The sequence below is a fragment of the Notolepis coatsorum genome (genome assembly GCF_963971535.1).
Source record: "Notolepis coatsorum genome assembly, chromosome: 1".
Taxonomy (NCBI): Eukaryota; Metazoa; Chordata; class Actinopteri; order Aulopiformes; family Paralepididae; genus Notolepis; species Notolepis coatsorum.
Genome location: NC_140165.1, coordinates 35,669,402 through 35,684,372, shown reverse-complemented (window position 1 = coordinate 35,684,372; position 14,971 = coordinate 35,669,402). Strand labels below are relative to the sequence as shown.

The window sequence follows — 14,971 nt, the reverse complement described above, 5'->3', positions numbered from 1 at the left end:
TTGGCCAAGATCAATATATTATTTACAGATATCAGTTTGGTGTGGTCTGTATAAAAGTTATATAATTAAGTTACAGATATGATTAGTTACGGTAATCCAGTTTTGTACACGGTGAAAGGGATAAGACATGAAAATACTGTAAAATAGAAGATAATATGCCTTTATTCCGGTTTTTCAGCAGCCTATTTCAGTGCTGTGGCCAAACAAAGTCCACATAGCCAAAAAACACAGAAACCTGTGCAGCTAGACGGAGGAATAATCATTAGTTGTTCACATCTTCTCAGTTCTGCTCATCAGACCGATGAATAAAAACAACCACAGATATCGGCCAAGGCCAAATATGGTCATCAAAATATCTTGTATCCCTATTGTATATACATTAAAAAACGTAATTTATTGAATGCCGAATAAATGCTCGACAATACCCCACAGATCTCTTATCGGGGCAAAAAAAGACCTGTGCATAATCTACCCTAGTTGTGTGTTTTGGAACATAACTCCCACACGTGTTCTACAGTATTGTAAATGTTGCTGACTGGTTGGTTTGCTACAGCCGGTGCAGTGTTTCTCTGCAGCAGAGCATGTGAGGAAAGTGGAGCGTGAGCGCAGAGCTGTTAATTTCACCCGAGCGAGCGGCGTGTTTACATTTGTGTTGCTCAAACTGCTCGAGGCCGCTTCAAATCCACTCCATTCTGCTTGTGATGTTGCATTGGCCAAAGGCAATTTATTATTAGGCTATTATTATGGGCTTACTTTTAATTAAATGTTTCAAATGCTCACCCTTTGCCTGCCGTTTTACTTTGGAGTTGAGAGGGATGGAGACTGGGCTTCACTCACTGCTCCTTGGGATTGTGCACACTCACTGCATTTATTTTATTTGTTTATTTAGAAGGGACGGAGCATATTAATGGACACTACAAATAAATGCAGTGTAAATACACTGGATTTAGCAAGGATGCTAGTTTTCATCCGCAGTCCCCACACAAAAACATAAAAACTAAACGGGCAGGCAGTGAAGCATATCATACTACGAGACAAAGCATAAAAACATACATACAAGAAACAAGGTATAAAGTGCATCTATATGGTTTAGCAGCGTTTTTACACGGCAATACAGAATTGTATTAAAGTACTTTCAAGTAATATAGGATTCGTTGTCAAAGTGCACTACTAGACTATTGGACTATACATGGTCACAGGTTTGTATTTGGTTAACCTTTGCACAGCAGTTGGCTTTGGCAAGATCATGCGAAAACCACAGTGGTTCAGACCAGGTGGCTACAGGAGTGATCTAGAGCCAATCACCTGCCAAACCGTTTCAAAGGACGACTTCCCAGATGGTTAGATTTTAGTAAGCAAAGATTTCTAGTTTTAAAGTCATAAACATTCCCCCTCTCTCTCCCCCTCCCCCCCCCCCTTTCTCTCTCTCCCTCTCTCCCTCCCCCTTTTTAATCATAGAAAATAGAATACAACTCCAAACCCGTGTGTGTGTGTGTGTGTGTGTGTGTGTGTGTGTGTGTGTGTGTGTGTGTGTGTGTAGAAAGGTTGCTTTCTGGACCCTTGTAGGGGACATGGCATGTTGTTGCGTCGCCTACCTAATTGTGCCGCATGCTTCAACCTGGTTATGAGTACGGTACATGTGTGAGACCCAGCAGGTCCCTTTTGAATGTCTGACTGTATCTGTAATGCTTTTTTTTTTCTTTTTTTTTTACGTAATAATAATAATAAATTGTATTTGTATTGCACTTCGTTCACTAGGATCCCAAAGTGGTACAGGGTTAAAACATAGTTAAAAAATTCAATAATTATTAATAATAATAAAAAATAAAATACAGAATAAAATAAAAATAGAACATAGTTAAAAACATAGTATAAACAGACAACGGCACAAGAAAAAAGAAGAAGAAAAAGCTAGCAATCAAAGGCCTTTTGAAACGAGATAGGTTTTCAGGCCTGCTTTAATTAAAAGAGTCCAGGCTCTGGTGCCCTCAGCTGGATGGATACGTGGACTTCAATGATTCATTCTATTGCGTCTGTAACACACGTGTCTGTGTCCGTGCAGGGTGCCTGCAGCTGCTGGAGCACGACGAGGAGTACACCTTCACGCTGCCCTGTGCCTACGCTCGCTCCATCCTCACCGTGCCCTGGGTGGAGCTGGGGGGCAAGGTCAACGTGAACTGCGCCAAGTCGGGCTACTCCGCCGCCATCACGTTTCAGACCAAGCCCTTCTACGGCGGCAAGCTGCACAAGTGAGTCTCCTTCTCCGCCCTCGAAACCCCTACCTCCCCCCTCGTGTTCATCCATCCTGCCGACGCTGGGTTTTTCACGTTAAACCTGGGACATTTTGAAATTGGAATTTTGGAAATTGTGTTTTTCCAGGCCTGGAAAATGATACTTGTCCAAAAAGTTTTGTAAAGCTGATGGAAAAGACATTTTCATAATGTTTTTTTCACTCAAGTCATGTAGTGTTAATGTCAAGTTTGGCTGTTGCTACATCCACTTATTTAAAAGGAATCAAATCCCCAAACCCTTAAATAATTTCTTTCAGTGTATCTGCAGGGTATTACAAACTCTTAAAGTATTACATTCTAAATGTAAGGTATTAAAAGGCTTCATTTGCACAGGTATTACTTTTGGGGGGGGGGGGCAGTCGGTAGATGAACTAATATCATACCGGTATATGAAATGTTTTTTTTTTTATCTACTTTTTCTCCTCCTCTTTTCTGTGATTTTTCTCCCCATCCCAATTTACCTCTCGTGCCAATTCTCCCTCCCCTGTCTTGAACGTTGCTCGCATATGCCCCCCACTGGTCGGTTGTAGGGAGGATAGAAGCCTTGCACCACGTGTCCCCTCCGATACACGCGGAGGCAGCCTGTCACATCTTTTCACCTGCCAGTGCGGACTCTCATTGGCGAGGTGTAGCGTGTGGGAGGCTCACACTACCCCCACCATTTCCTGTCTCTGCTGTGCAGGCATCCCCCAACCGACCTGTAGGAGTCGCTGTCCACAACGTCCAGATTACCACCCATCGACTTCCACCCGCTAACTCTGCCAATGAGTTAGTATGACGGCCGGCCCAAGCCGGAGGCAACGCCGACAGCCGGAGTCGAACCCGGTGTCTCTTTCGTTGGTGACGAGTGCAATGTCCGCTGCGCCACCCAGCCACCCTATATGAAATGTTTTTGTATTCAAGTCATGTTTTTTTGCGGGGCTACCAGGTTGGTAGCTTGGTGCGTCTGGCTTGTATGGAAACGCGCAAGAATTTAGATTGGTGCACAAGTGCGGTCGCCAGTTCTGTGTTTTTATTTTCTTGCTAGTATGGTCTTGAAATTGGTATTCGATTTTGCTCTAAGTGGTGTTTAAAAAGGTCTTAAAAAATCTTAAATGTAACTTGTTAAACCTGCAGATAACCTGTTCTTTGTTACTTACCATAAATCCCAAGTCATTGTTCTCTCTGGCTAAAATAAAAACCTGGGACGTTCAAATCCGTACCATTATGTATCATTATAAAACAAGGAAGGAACCCTGCATAGACACCCTTTACAGTGGGCATTAATATACATCTCGGGTCACAGGGTTGCAATCAGGTAGCACTTAGTTTGAGCGCATAGACATCCAAGTGTAAATTCACCCAAGACGTATTGAGGACAGATTGTAATCCGATCGCCCCAAACCACTTGTGGAGGAGGGATGCATTGTGACTGCATTGAAGATGAATGTAAATGCAATTGAGTTTCCGATTCACATTAAACCGCTATTTGAAAATGGGCTTTAACACGGGACTGTTCAAACTGGGTCACACACACACGCACACACACACAGATGGCAGGCAGCTCAGCTAACAAAGCTAGCTAATACGTCTAGATACTTGCGGTTGGAGTCGGGTGACATGCGCAGTTATCTGCATTTTGTGCTGTAAAGCGCTATCGGATCTCAACCTGGACACTGGAGATCTACCACGTGTAACTCTAATCCAGTTAAATTATATCTAATCTAGACACAATATAGGACACACATTTTAATGCCAGGTATAAATGTAATCCAGTTAGATTATATCTATCTATTCTAGATGCAATCAGAATACGACACAAATTGTAATGCCAGGTATAAATGTAATCCAGCTTGATTATATCTATTCTAGACACATTCAGAATATGACACAAATGTTAATACCAGGTGTAAATCTAATCCGGCTAGATTATATCTAGGGGTGTGGACATTTCTCGATTCTAAAATGCATTGCGATGTGGACGATTCAGCATCGATGCAGTGATAAAAAAAATGTATACTCTTTTGCTAGCTTTTATGTTCTTTTACAATGTAGCGCTTTGGGGATTTGCTCCACAACTATAAAGCGCCCTACAAATCAAATATATTATTATTATTAAAGCTAGTGCTCTGGTCATGCATCCACTCAACTCATAGAAAATACAGCATCAGGCTATTCTAAAAGTATTGATACTAATACTTAGGGCTGACCTTCGAAGCTTTTTTTTGGCAATCGAAGCTTCGGGGCCGAGCTTCGATTTTAATTCGAAGCTTCAAAAAAAGAAAAAGAAATTATATATTTTTTTAATATACCGGTATATATATATTTTTTTAATCTTATGTTGTGGGACTTGTACAGCACTTTGGTAAACTTTGTTGTTTTTAAATGGGCTCTATAAATAAAGTGGATTGGATTCATTAATTAAGTAGCCCCTTTCGTGACTGTGACGCAGCCAACAAGGTTTCACTCTGCTGCGCTGCCTGGGTGCAGTGGGGCTGCTCTCACAGCCAACGACATGACATTACATAATTATGTTGCAACCTTCGTCTATCAAGCAAACAATTATATAAATATTTATATGTAGTTGATGGAGACAAAAGCAGAATTCGACTTAATTAAGCACGTTTTATTAAGACATATTTTTATATGGGTCGGGACACTTTAAAAAAGCAGCACAATGAACACAAATCTGTCCGACATAGTCTTAAATAACAAACGGCATTGCTTCGCTTCTTCGTCTACATGTCTGCTGCACATGTCCTTGTTGTTTTCAACACAGATAATCTCCACGTGCTTGTTGTAGAGAGGTGGAGTCGAGGCGCCGCTTACTTTCGTTTCATTGGAATGGAGGCGTGAAGGCGCCGCTTACTTTCGTTTCATTGGAATCGAGGCGCAAGATTTTGGAGGCAAAAAAAATAAGAATTTCTCCTTTATTTTTTATTTTTTAACTTCGATTTATTTTTTATGTTCGAAGCTTGTGCCATCGAACAAAGCTTCGAAGTATTTAAGACGGCCATAATAAAAAGAGTATTTAACTGTTTTTAACAGCTGGGTATTGAGATACCTTTCTAGTATCTGTATCATGCAACACTAGTAAAGACATTTATTTTGACATTCTGATTTAAGAACTTTCTAAATAAAAGTACATTTATCTGATTGCTTGTATTAATTGATGAAAAAGTAGCCATGTGCAGTAATATAGATTATAAAATTGAGGATGTAATATATTATTGAGCTGCATCGAGATGCATCATAGAATCGAATCGCAGACAGCTGAATCGTAATCGAATCATGAGGCCAGTGAAGATTCACAGCTCTAATTATATCTCTAGATGCAATCAGAATACGACACAAATGTTAATTCTGCTCTGTAAACACACACTCACCAGCGTTCTGATTGGCTGAGGACATAGGCACTAAGCCAGGGTGATGCAGCAGTGTGAGGAGAGTACAGTTAGGCAGAAATCTAAATTTGGCAAAAAAAAATTACTTGGGTAATTATCGTATGAGGCTAACGATATGTTGAAAAAAGCATCAGAGCACATCATGACAGATTAGATGGCCCAGGCAATGGCAGGCATAGACAAACGCACAATATACTGCACACACGCACACACATACACATCAGTGTTGACTATGCTGATTTTCAATTAGCCATTTCTTAACCCTGCACTTGAATGAGTGATATGATGTGGACTCTCTAATTGGTTGAGGTATTAAATTCCACCGGTGGGATGCTCAAACTTGAGGTTGATGAAACCAGAAGGAGGAGGAGGAGGAGCCAATCCACACTAGAAGTGACATCCCGGTGTCCTGTCGGTCCTTTTCCAAGCTCTGCAGACTCTGGGTCGCACGTCCTCAAGATGCCAACATGCACTTGTTTATGTGGATGCTGGCGGTGCCATTGCACAAACTAGGTAGCTGGGGAACAATCCTTTTATAGTTTATGTCCCCCCTGATTTCTTAGTATTGTCCAGTACAGCCCATAGTATTGTCATGACGACGAGGGCACTATACAGTATGTGCCGAGTCGCGCTCGACGACCCGCCAGGGGTCGGTGTACATTCCCCAGTAATCCAACGAGGTCATATCTAGACCCAAATCGGGGCTACGTAACGCACGCCAATGCCAGACATGTAAACGGAGATAGTTAATCCTGTGTTTTCCGATGTAAACAAACCGGTTTCCAGTCACAAAATACACACAGTACGTAGTACAATCAAAGGGGAACTACACCCAATTTAATAATTTATTGTTATTCCTAATGATTTTAAGATCAGAAATATTAGTAGAAACGAACAACTCTCCCAAATCCAAAAAGGAGATCAACTCAAACTAGTGAAAGTGAATTGGGAAAGATGGTGAAGGTGACACTGAGAGCACGCAGGGGAATGTTCTTGTATATTTTGGATACATTTTCTGTGTCGGGTCTGAGAACACTGCTATAGAATATTATATTATTATACTTTATACTTATAGCACACAGTTTGTTGCATTAATGGAATTCTAAAGCAACAAAAAGACAAATTTTACTTTTTATTGCTGTTTTTACCTGTTATAACAAAGGAAAACCTCAAACTCTTATGAAGAGGAGAAAAAAGACTGGCTGTGTAGACCTATTTTATTATTCTATTATAAAACCCTGAACTATGCAGCTCTATTTGAGTCCTTCACTTATTTGTGGAACATTTATCAAATAAAAAGTAGTCTACTTTGAAAAAAGACTACCATGTGTAGACCTACTTTGAAATAAAACACAGAAAAGGAGAAAAAACACTGGCATCTGTAGACCTACTTTGAAATAAAACCCTGAACTATGCAGCTCTATTTGAGTCCTTCCCTTATTTGTGGAAAATCTATAAAATAAAAAGTAAATTTTTCGTTGTTTGCAAATTTCGCACCACATATCAGGCATACAGGTAAGCCTGCATCGTTAGTCGTGAAAGCAAATTAATCTGTCCACGCTGAATTAAACCCTCTATTTTCCTCAGACTTTCCTTTTTTTGGATTTATCCATGGTCAGTTGATGAAATCTTTTTTCATTTCAGTGTCACAGTATGACATCGATCTCCAAAATAAGAGAACAAAAAAGAAATTATAAAAAAGAAAGGCCAGGGAGCCGCAGCGGATTGGCTAAAGAGGTAAACCAACAGTGATAACCTCGCTCTCTTCTTTATTTTTAAACCTAGGGTGACTGCTGGTAACCTCGCTCTCTTCTTTGTTTTTAAACCTAGGGTGACTGCTGTTAACCTCACTCTCTTCTTTGTTTTTAAACCTAGGGTGACTGCTGTTAACCTCACTCTCTTTGTTTTTAAAACTAGGGTGATCGCGGAGGTGAAGCACAATGCCACCAGCGCGGTGGTGTGCCGTGTGCAGGGAGAGTGGAACGGCGTCCTGGAGTTCAGCTACAGCAACGGCGAGACGATGCGGGTGGTCGACGTCACCAAGCTACCTGTGACCAAGAAGCGAGTCCGACCCAACGACAAGCAAGGGCCCACCGAATCCAGGTCAGGGAAATGTGGGGTATTTTATTTATCGGGTGTCCCCCCAGTAGCTGAATTGGAATCTATTTTTAAATAGGAAGATAAAAGCTAGGAGAGGACAACTGGGCTACACAGATTGGACGGTGCTCTTTTGGTCATTGACGATATTCACACTGTGGCCATTTTTCTCTTATGTCATGGGTTCCTTTCCCAACCCAACCTGAGCAAGACAGACTAGATGCCCTATGCTACTATATCCACATTAGACCCATTTGACTGTAGTTAGCAAAGACAATATACAGTACATAGCATGCTAGTCGCTAACGTTGCCAATCTGTTCTCATGCTGTGTTGTATCAAATGGAACATACAATTAAATAAAATCACTGTAGAATTGTCAAGCTAACGCTGTTAATGTTAGCTTGCTAACTACAGTCAATGGGTCTATTTCACTAGCATGCTAGTGACTAGGTAGATAGCTTGGCTTCAATCATATGCTTCTTGTCCTGACCTGCTGATGCTGCTGTGATTTTATTTGATGAATACATTTATACAACACAGCATCGGAACCGAGTGGTAACATTAACGACTAGCATGCTATGTATCTTGGCTTTGCCAACTGCAGTCAAATGGACTGCAAGGCATTCTGGGTATGTTCCCCACAGTAGGACATCTAGTCTCTCCCCAACCTGAGAGTGACATAAGAGCGGCCATTGTGTGAATATGGTCAATGGGGTTATCTGTAGAATCATTCAATTGTACTGAGGCACTTTTAGCTTATAGCTGAAAAAACCTATTTTCTTTGTTAATAATAATAGTCTGTAATACCGTAGATCAGTAAGAAATAAGACATACAATCTGTGTAAAACAAGCAGCAAGAGCAAAGCATAAAGTGGGATAAAATAATGCAGATATATTAATGAATTTCTGTAATCTGTAAATCTTCTATAAATCCGTTTTTTTTACAGTGCAATAAAATAGCTCTGGATTACTGTTTAACAGTAAGTGTTCCTTTGGTAAACACTACAGTTATGTAATCAGATTTCCAAGTGTTGAAGTCCTCAGGCTCAGAATACTGACATTTACCTCTTGTGGCCACCTGGGGCCACCAATGTGCAAAACTGTCTAGTGCAGCTTTAAATGTAACTTTTTTTTAATTGTTATTCTGATACTGTATGTTTCTCACACAATACTTTTTGGTTCTGTTTTGTGGTTAGTCTTGTGGTTCTGTTTTGTGGTTAGTCTTGTGGATCTGTTTTGTGGTTAGTCTTGTGGATCTGTTTTGTGGTTATTCTTGTGGTTCTGTTTTGTGGTTAGTCTTGTGGATCTGTTTTGTGGTTAGTCTTGTGGATCTGTTTTGTGGTTAGTCTTGTGGTTCTGTTTTGAACTTGAAACTAACTTGAAAACTTGTGGTTAGTCTTGTGGTTCTGTTTTGTGGTTAGTCTTGTGGTTCTGTTTTGTGGTTATTCTTGTGGTTAGTCTTGTGGTTCTGTTTTGTGGTTAGTCTCGTGTTTCTGTTTTATGGTTAGTCTTCATGCCTCATGTCTGTAAACATAGCAGCTTATGACGCAACTTAGCAAAAATGTCAAGAGAAATCTTAACAAAGTGTGATGAAACCTGTTGCGAGTGAAACCCTTCTGAACGGCGTGACTTGTTGTTACCTCCAGGCGGCTCTGGCAGCACGTGACGGAGGCACTACGGCAGAAGGACATCGACAAGGCCACTGAGCACAAGAGGAACCTGGAGGAGAGACAGAGGGCGGACGAGAGGCACCGCCTGGAGACGGAGACCACGTGGAGGACCCGATACTTTGAGAGCGAGGTACGTTTTGTGTGGGAAGACCAGCCACTGAGTGTCTGTTACATGGCACAGCTGGGTACAATGTTCCTTGATATTCGCTCACACTGTGTCTACAGACACGTCTGGGATGTATATTGATGTGTTGCTGGTTCCCGGCTGTATTATGTACCGCTACGCTTTGCTGGCTTATATCACAGCAAATTAAAGGAACACACGCCAACAGAGTGTTCCTTTAATGGAAGCGGACATGACCGGTTAGCCTAGGCATTGTCCAACTAACACCTCTCCTGAAGGCTAACCGGCCATGTCCGCTTCCATTCATTGTGCTAAGCTAGGCTAACGTGCAGCCAGATAGCTTTCTACTGAACGCACAGAGAGGAAACTGGTATCTATCTTCTTGTCTCTCTCTGGAGAATACGGTAAGCTAATTTCCCAAAATGTTGGCGTGATCCTTTAACATAGACTGAAATTAACTTTAGATCTATGTCATGTAATTTAACTTTTTACGTACTCGAAAGCATTTTATATTACCTAAACATAAAATGTGGGCTACATAATTCTTGTCAAACACTCACGCCGAAGTTATTGAAATTGGTCCAACTTCACAAAATTATTTTTACTGGGTGCTGCCATGATGAATCAAATGTGACTGAGTGAAAAATTTCTTGAATAGTTGAAATGAGGCTTGGGCAATAGGACGATGTTATCGTTTACGTATCATGCACGTTGCCCACCATAATGGGCCTCACGTGTCTCAGATAACAGGACCCTATTCAATTATGCAACACCTGTTATGAATCTTGTGCTATATTCAGTCTCTCTCTCTCTCTCTTGCTCCACCGCATTGTTGTAGCGTAGCCTATCAAAAAACATTATGTGAGCCTACGTTCTGACCCTGTATATAACGTTACCGCATGTAGCTTAACTTTGGAAAACGTTGGAAATATGTCGGCTCTCGTTAGCAAAATAATGTGTGCCTAACGTGACAGTCAACTCTTACTTACTTTAACTTTTTCTCTGAAATCTGAGTCCCTCCTAGCGCTCCAAACTATGCAACGTAAAATACGGTAAACCATAGGAACAAACAACTCCATAAGGTACAAACAACTGAGTATATTCTAACAAAACAATCACCAACTGAGAAGGTTTAGTCAAGGTTTGAGCAAATGCAACACATTGGATTCACTATATGACTTTGTTGTGGCTGAAAGTTTAAACGTAGAGACGCAACTAGTCCTATTATGAATCCTTACAAAGCCACAGATGACGTTACGTCATTTCCAATGTGAAAAAGGCGGTTGTGGATAGTTCTATGCACTGACCAGACATGTGGTCAAGTGTTGATTTGCATTGCTATTTTGTCCATCACTGCTCACTTTATCAATTCTGATTGGAAGCTGGAATCAAAATGCTTCAATCTTCTGAGATAGTAACGTTAACTAGGTAGCAAAGGCCTGTGTCAAGCTAGCGACAACAACAATAATAAGTCTTCAGGTCAGAATCTTTCAAAATAAAACCTCCAACATATGCGTCTTCTCATAATTTTATTTTTTGGAGGATAATATCATTTATCATTGTTTTTCTTAAATTTAAAGCAATATCCTCAGTAGGGGGTTTCTATATGGCCCAAGTCTAGTTGAAATGCTCCAACGTTCAAGGTTTCTTTCAGACGAGACTTTCCATGGGAGACATCTTACATCTGCTGACATCTTAATTAGAACGTAAAATTGGCATACGCCTGTGAACGCACACCCAGTCAACCAGAGACATCCTTCAAAGATGGCGGCTCGCCAGGGATTTGACGCAACATGACTTAATGCCGTTATCTTTAGAAACAACCTTTTGAAATGAGGGTTATTTGTGTTCTTTGATTCTCTGCCTTGATGATACTTATTGAACCCAATAACTTCATACCATGTCGATGCTAATGTTTGTTTTCCTCTTTTCTTTTTGTTTCCCTAGGGGGAGGCCTGGGTTTATCACAAACCCCTGTGGAAAAACCCCTCTTTCAAATCGTCTAGTCCCCCTGCTCAGTGAGCCTCCTCCGAGACTGTCTCCTCCCACCTGGTGTGTGTTAGCCCGACACGTCGGACACGCGGAGCGCTGCGCCAGCTAGCTAGCTCTCCCCCGTGGGTCTGAAAACGTTGAGGAATAAACAAACGGCCTTCTGGCGTAAACGTTGTTCGTAAAGTCACTTTGACTCAGCGTGGCGGTGTGTTGGGGTTTTGTCTTGTCATCCCCACAGTGGATTCCTGGCGATGTCCTCGCGGTAAAGTATAGGAAGAAGATGGGGTTTCTCCATTTCTCTCGTGTTACCAGGGCAACGGGCTGTCACTGCACGTGCAGGGGCTTTTTATTTTGACGTTTAGCTCGATGCGTGCCAGGCTTGTTTACAGTGGGGGGGAGCTGTTGGCTAGTGCAGAGAAACTGAGAAATCGTCTTTTTCCTATCCTTCAATGTGATGACATCACCAGTAATTAATTGAGGTGAGAGACGAGTCACTATCAGGCTATGTTTCTGTGTGTGTGTGCGTGTGTGTACATAATGTGGGTGAGTGTGTAGAGACGGTTGAGACAAGCATGACCTCCGCCGACACGCAAAAACGGACTCATTGTGCGAGGCGAGAGAGAGAGATATACCGTTGGCTGACAGGAATTTCTCCGATCTCACTTGCGATGTACGGTGAGCCTCGGGGTACAAAACGTTTGTACTGCTGGTCACTTTTTCTTTTGTATAATCCAATGTCGACTAGGACATATTCTTACAGATGAAATAAATAAAAAAGGTACTCTCATTTACACAGCCTTAAAAAACGGTCTGATGAATCACCTTCTTATCACGGGTTGTTTATCGATCCGGACAGGAATGGGGTTGTTGTTGTTTTTTTGTTTTGACTGTGACATCATATTATGGGAAAGCTACGTGTTTAACTTACCTAACCGTTGAAGTGTGACATTTAAAAAGTTGGAAAAAGCCCTTATGATAGGCAGAGAAATACATTATGCTTTGTTTGGATTAACTATGTTTATTAATACGGAAATCGGCAATACTGATTATTTTGTTGCCGTGTCTCGGAATTTCCCACCCACCCCCTCCAAGAAAATGTATTGATAAGCTCTGTTCTTCCAGGTTTTTTTTTTTCTTTTTTTCATCAATGTCTACTGGGCAAGTTACATTATAACCCAAACATCAACATTTTAGAATCAATATATATATATATATATATGCGTGTATACCTCATGGTTTCCCATTAAATGCATAACCCTACGTTCACCAGCATCATGTGACCAGGGTGGTTTTATCCGACGATCTAAACCGGGTCCAGCACCTGGAAAGGATCCAATTGAGATGGCAAAGCGGGAGTGAGTGGGGGGGGGGTCAACCTTGGAAAGTGTTCTACACCAAGGGGCTATCACTACTGTATGTGCTTTCAAACTCGTTACATATGCAAATTCTCGTGGATATCAATCTTGAGTATCCTGAGAGCGCATTGGCTAGACCTAATTACTATGATTATTAACTTTTTCGAGATACTGTCCTTGATATTGTGTTCTGGAAGGTTCTAAACACCTACTGAATGCTGTATTTAAAATAATTTGCACCATGCATCTGTTTTTGACGATGCAGGGGGTCCTCTTGACGGGTTTCACACGGATAGTCCGGCATGCGACAGGTTCACAAACTAATATTTACCTGTATGTTGAATAATCGGATGAATGCATTGATTTTGACATGTACTGTGGCGAGGTTCGTCGAAAAGACGCCTACTACTAATTCTTCATTTTTGCGTGAGGATTGTTTTAAACGGAAGGAAGGAACTTCGCATGCACGATAGGCTGGGTCTGTTCTCGCTCTCACTCAGCACTGCAAGTATAATACTAATATCTATGTCTGCATTCCATGAATTTGTAAATGTTTATTGTCAAAGCTTTTAACCAAACCTGCTCGCTTTCTAATGCAAATAAATGTACTTTTTTTTTTTTTTTTTTCGTTGAATGTGTGTCTATCACCCTATCCTGTCAATGATTCTTCTTTCTAGAGCAAGGCCACTTACACATTTTTAAATGTATGTTCCCATCAAATGTATGTTTTTTTTTTTAGTGGGACAAAATTCCAAACGCTCTTATGAATCGTTGTGTAGCCTTTGGGATAGACTTTTTTTACAAAACAGAAATTGCACCTCCCATATTCCCAAAGCTTCCTAAAATCTCTCAGATTTTAGGATAATTCCATAATTCCTACTTCAGCGAGCAGTTTTGAGCCCCGGGACGCATGGAAACGCACCCCCTCCCCACCACCCAGCTACTATATCTCCACGTCTTGGTGCCTTAAGCAACCGCTCCATTCCCGTGCGCAGCTTCCAGCTAAGAAGTTCAGCGTCTTCAACAACAGTCAAGTTACTCCAATTGACGCAATAGCATATTAACGTGTACATATTGTTCTTCAGAGGGGTAGGATGTTATTTATGTTGGCACTTGCATTTTCTTTGACAAAATAAATGAAACTTGTCTGTAGCCTCCTGGGTTTGATGGCACGGGAGAACTTGTACAGAGCTCTTATGAGTTTACATTTTTCTTTTTTGCATTATTATATTTAAAGGCCATATCCTTGTTTTGACCTCTTCTGCTTGTCTCGCTGACCTGTGAAATGCACTGACGTCGAAGGAAACCGGACGCTCCTTGTAGGGACATTGATGTGTGACAACGATCAAATAATAAATGACCTATCAATTGTGTTACACACATTTTTCATTTGCATTTATTTCACATACATTTATAAATGTTAAAACAGTGGTGCGGGTTTATAGGAATCCTATAGACATGTTGGAACAGGTTGTACCTGATTACAAATTTATTTTATTGATATTAAATGTAAAAGAACACGCAAACATTTTGGTAAATTAGCTTACGGTCTTCTCCAGAGAGACAAGAAGATAGATACCAGTTTCCTCTCTGTTCAGTAGAAGGCTATCTGGCTGCATGTTAGCCTAGCTTAGCACAATGAATGGAAGCGGACATGACCCGTTAGCCTTCGCCCTTCGGAAGAGGTGTTCGTTGGACAATGCCTAGGCTACCAGTCACTGTCTGCTTCCATTCATTGTGCTAAGCTAGGTTAACATGCAGCCAGATAGCTTTCTACTGAACACACAGAGAGGAAACTGGTATCTATCTCCTTGTCTCTATGGAGAAGACGGTAAGCTAATTTCTCAAAATGTTGGCGTGTTCCTTTAACCTACTGGCCAGCTTGAAGAGGAATAGAAGCAGTCTGGGCAGTTAGTAATGGACCACCAACCTTTTTTAGCTTCAGGTTTAATGCATCAAAAGACTCATCGCTTCTTCATACCGATATACGAGGGCACAATTTATTTTACTTTTGATACTAGAGTACAAATATTGATACTTATATATATACAACAATA

General features: G+C 41.1%; 1 protein-coding gene across 1 annotated transcript in view; it reads left to right on the top strand.

Annotated features, from left to right (window-relative positions):
* Positions 1-14,292, top strand: part of LOC311243154 (oxysterol-binding protein-related protein 11-like) — a 35,757-nt gene extending 21,465 nt beyond the window's left edge. The window contains exons 10-13 of the mRNA XM_084332268.1: positions 2,063-2,249; positions 7,592-7,777; positions 9,420-9,573; positions 11,515-14,292. Of these exons, the coding sequence (XP_084188394.1) occupies positions 2,063-2,249; positions 7,592-7,777; positions 9,420-9,573; positions 11,515-11,589 (602 nt within the window). The 3' untranslated portion in view covers positions 11,590-14,292. The remainder of the gene's footprint in view (positions 1-2,062; positions 2,250-7,591; positions 7,778-9,419; positions 9,574-11,514) is intronic.
* The last annotated feature ends 679 nt before the right edge of the window (positions 14,293-14,971 follow it).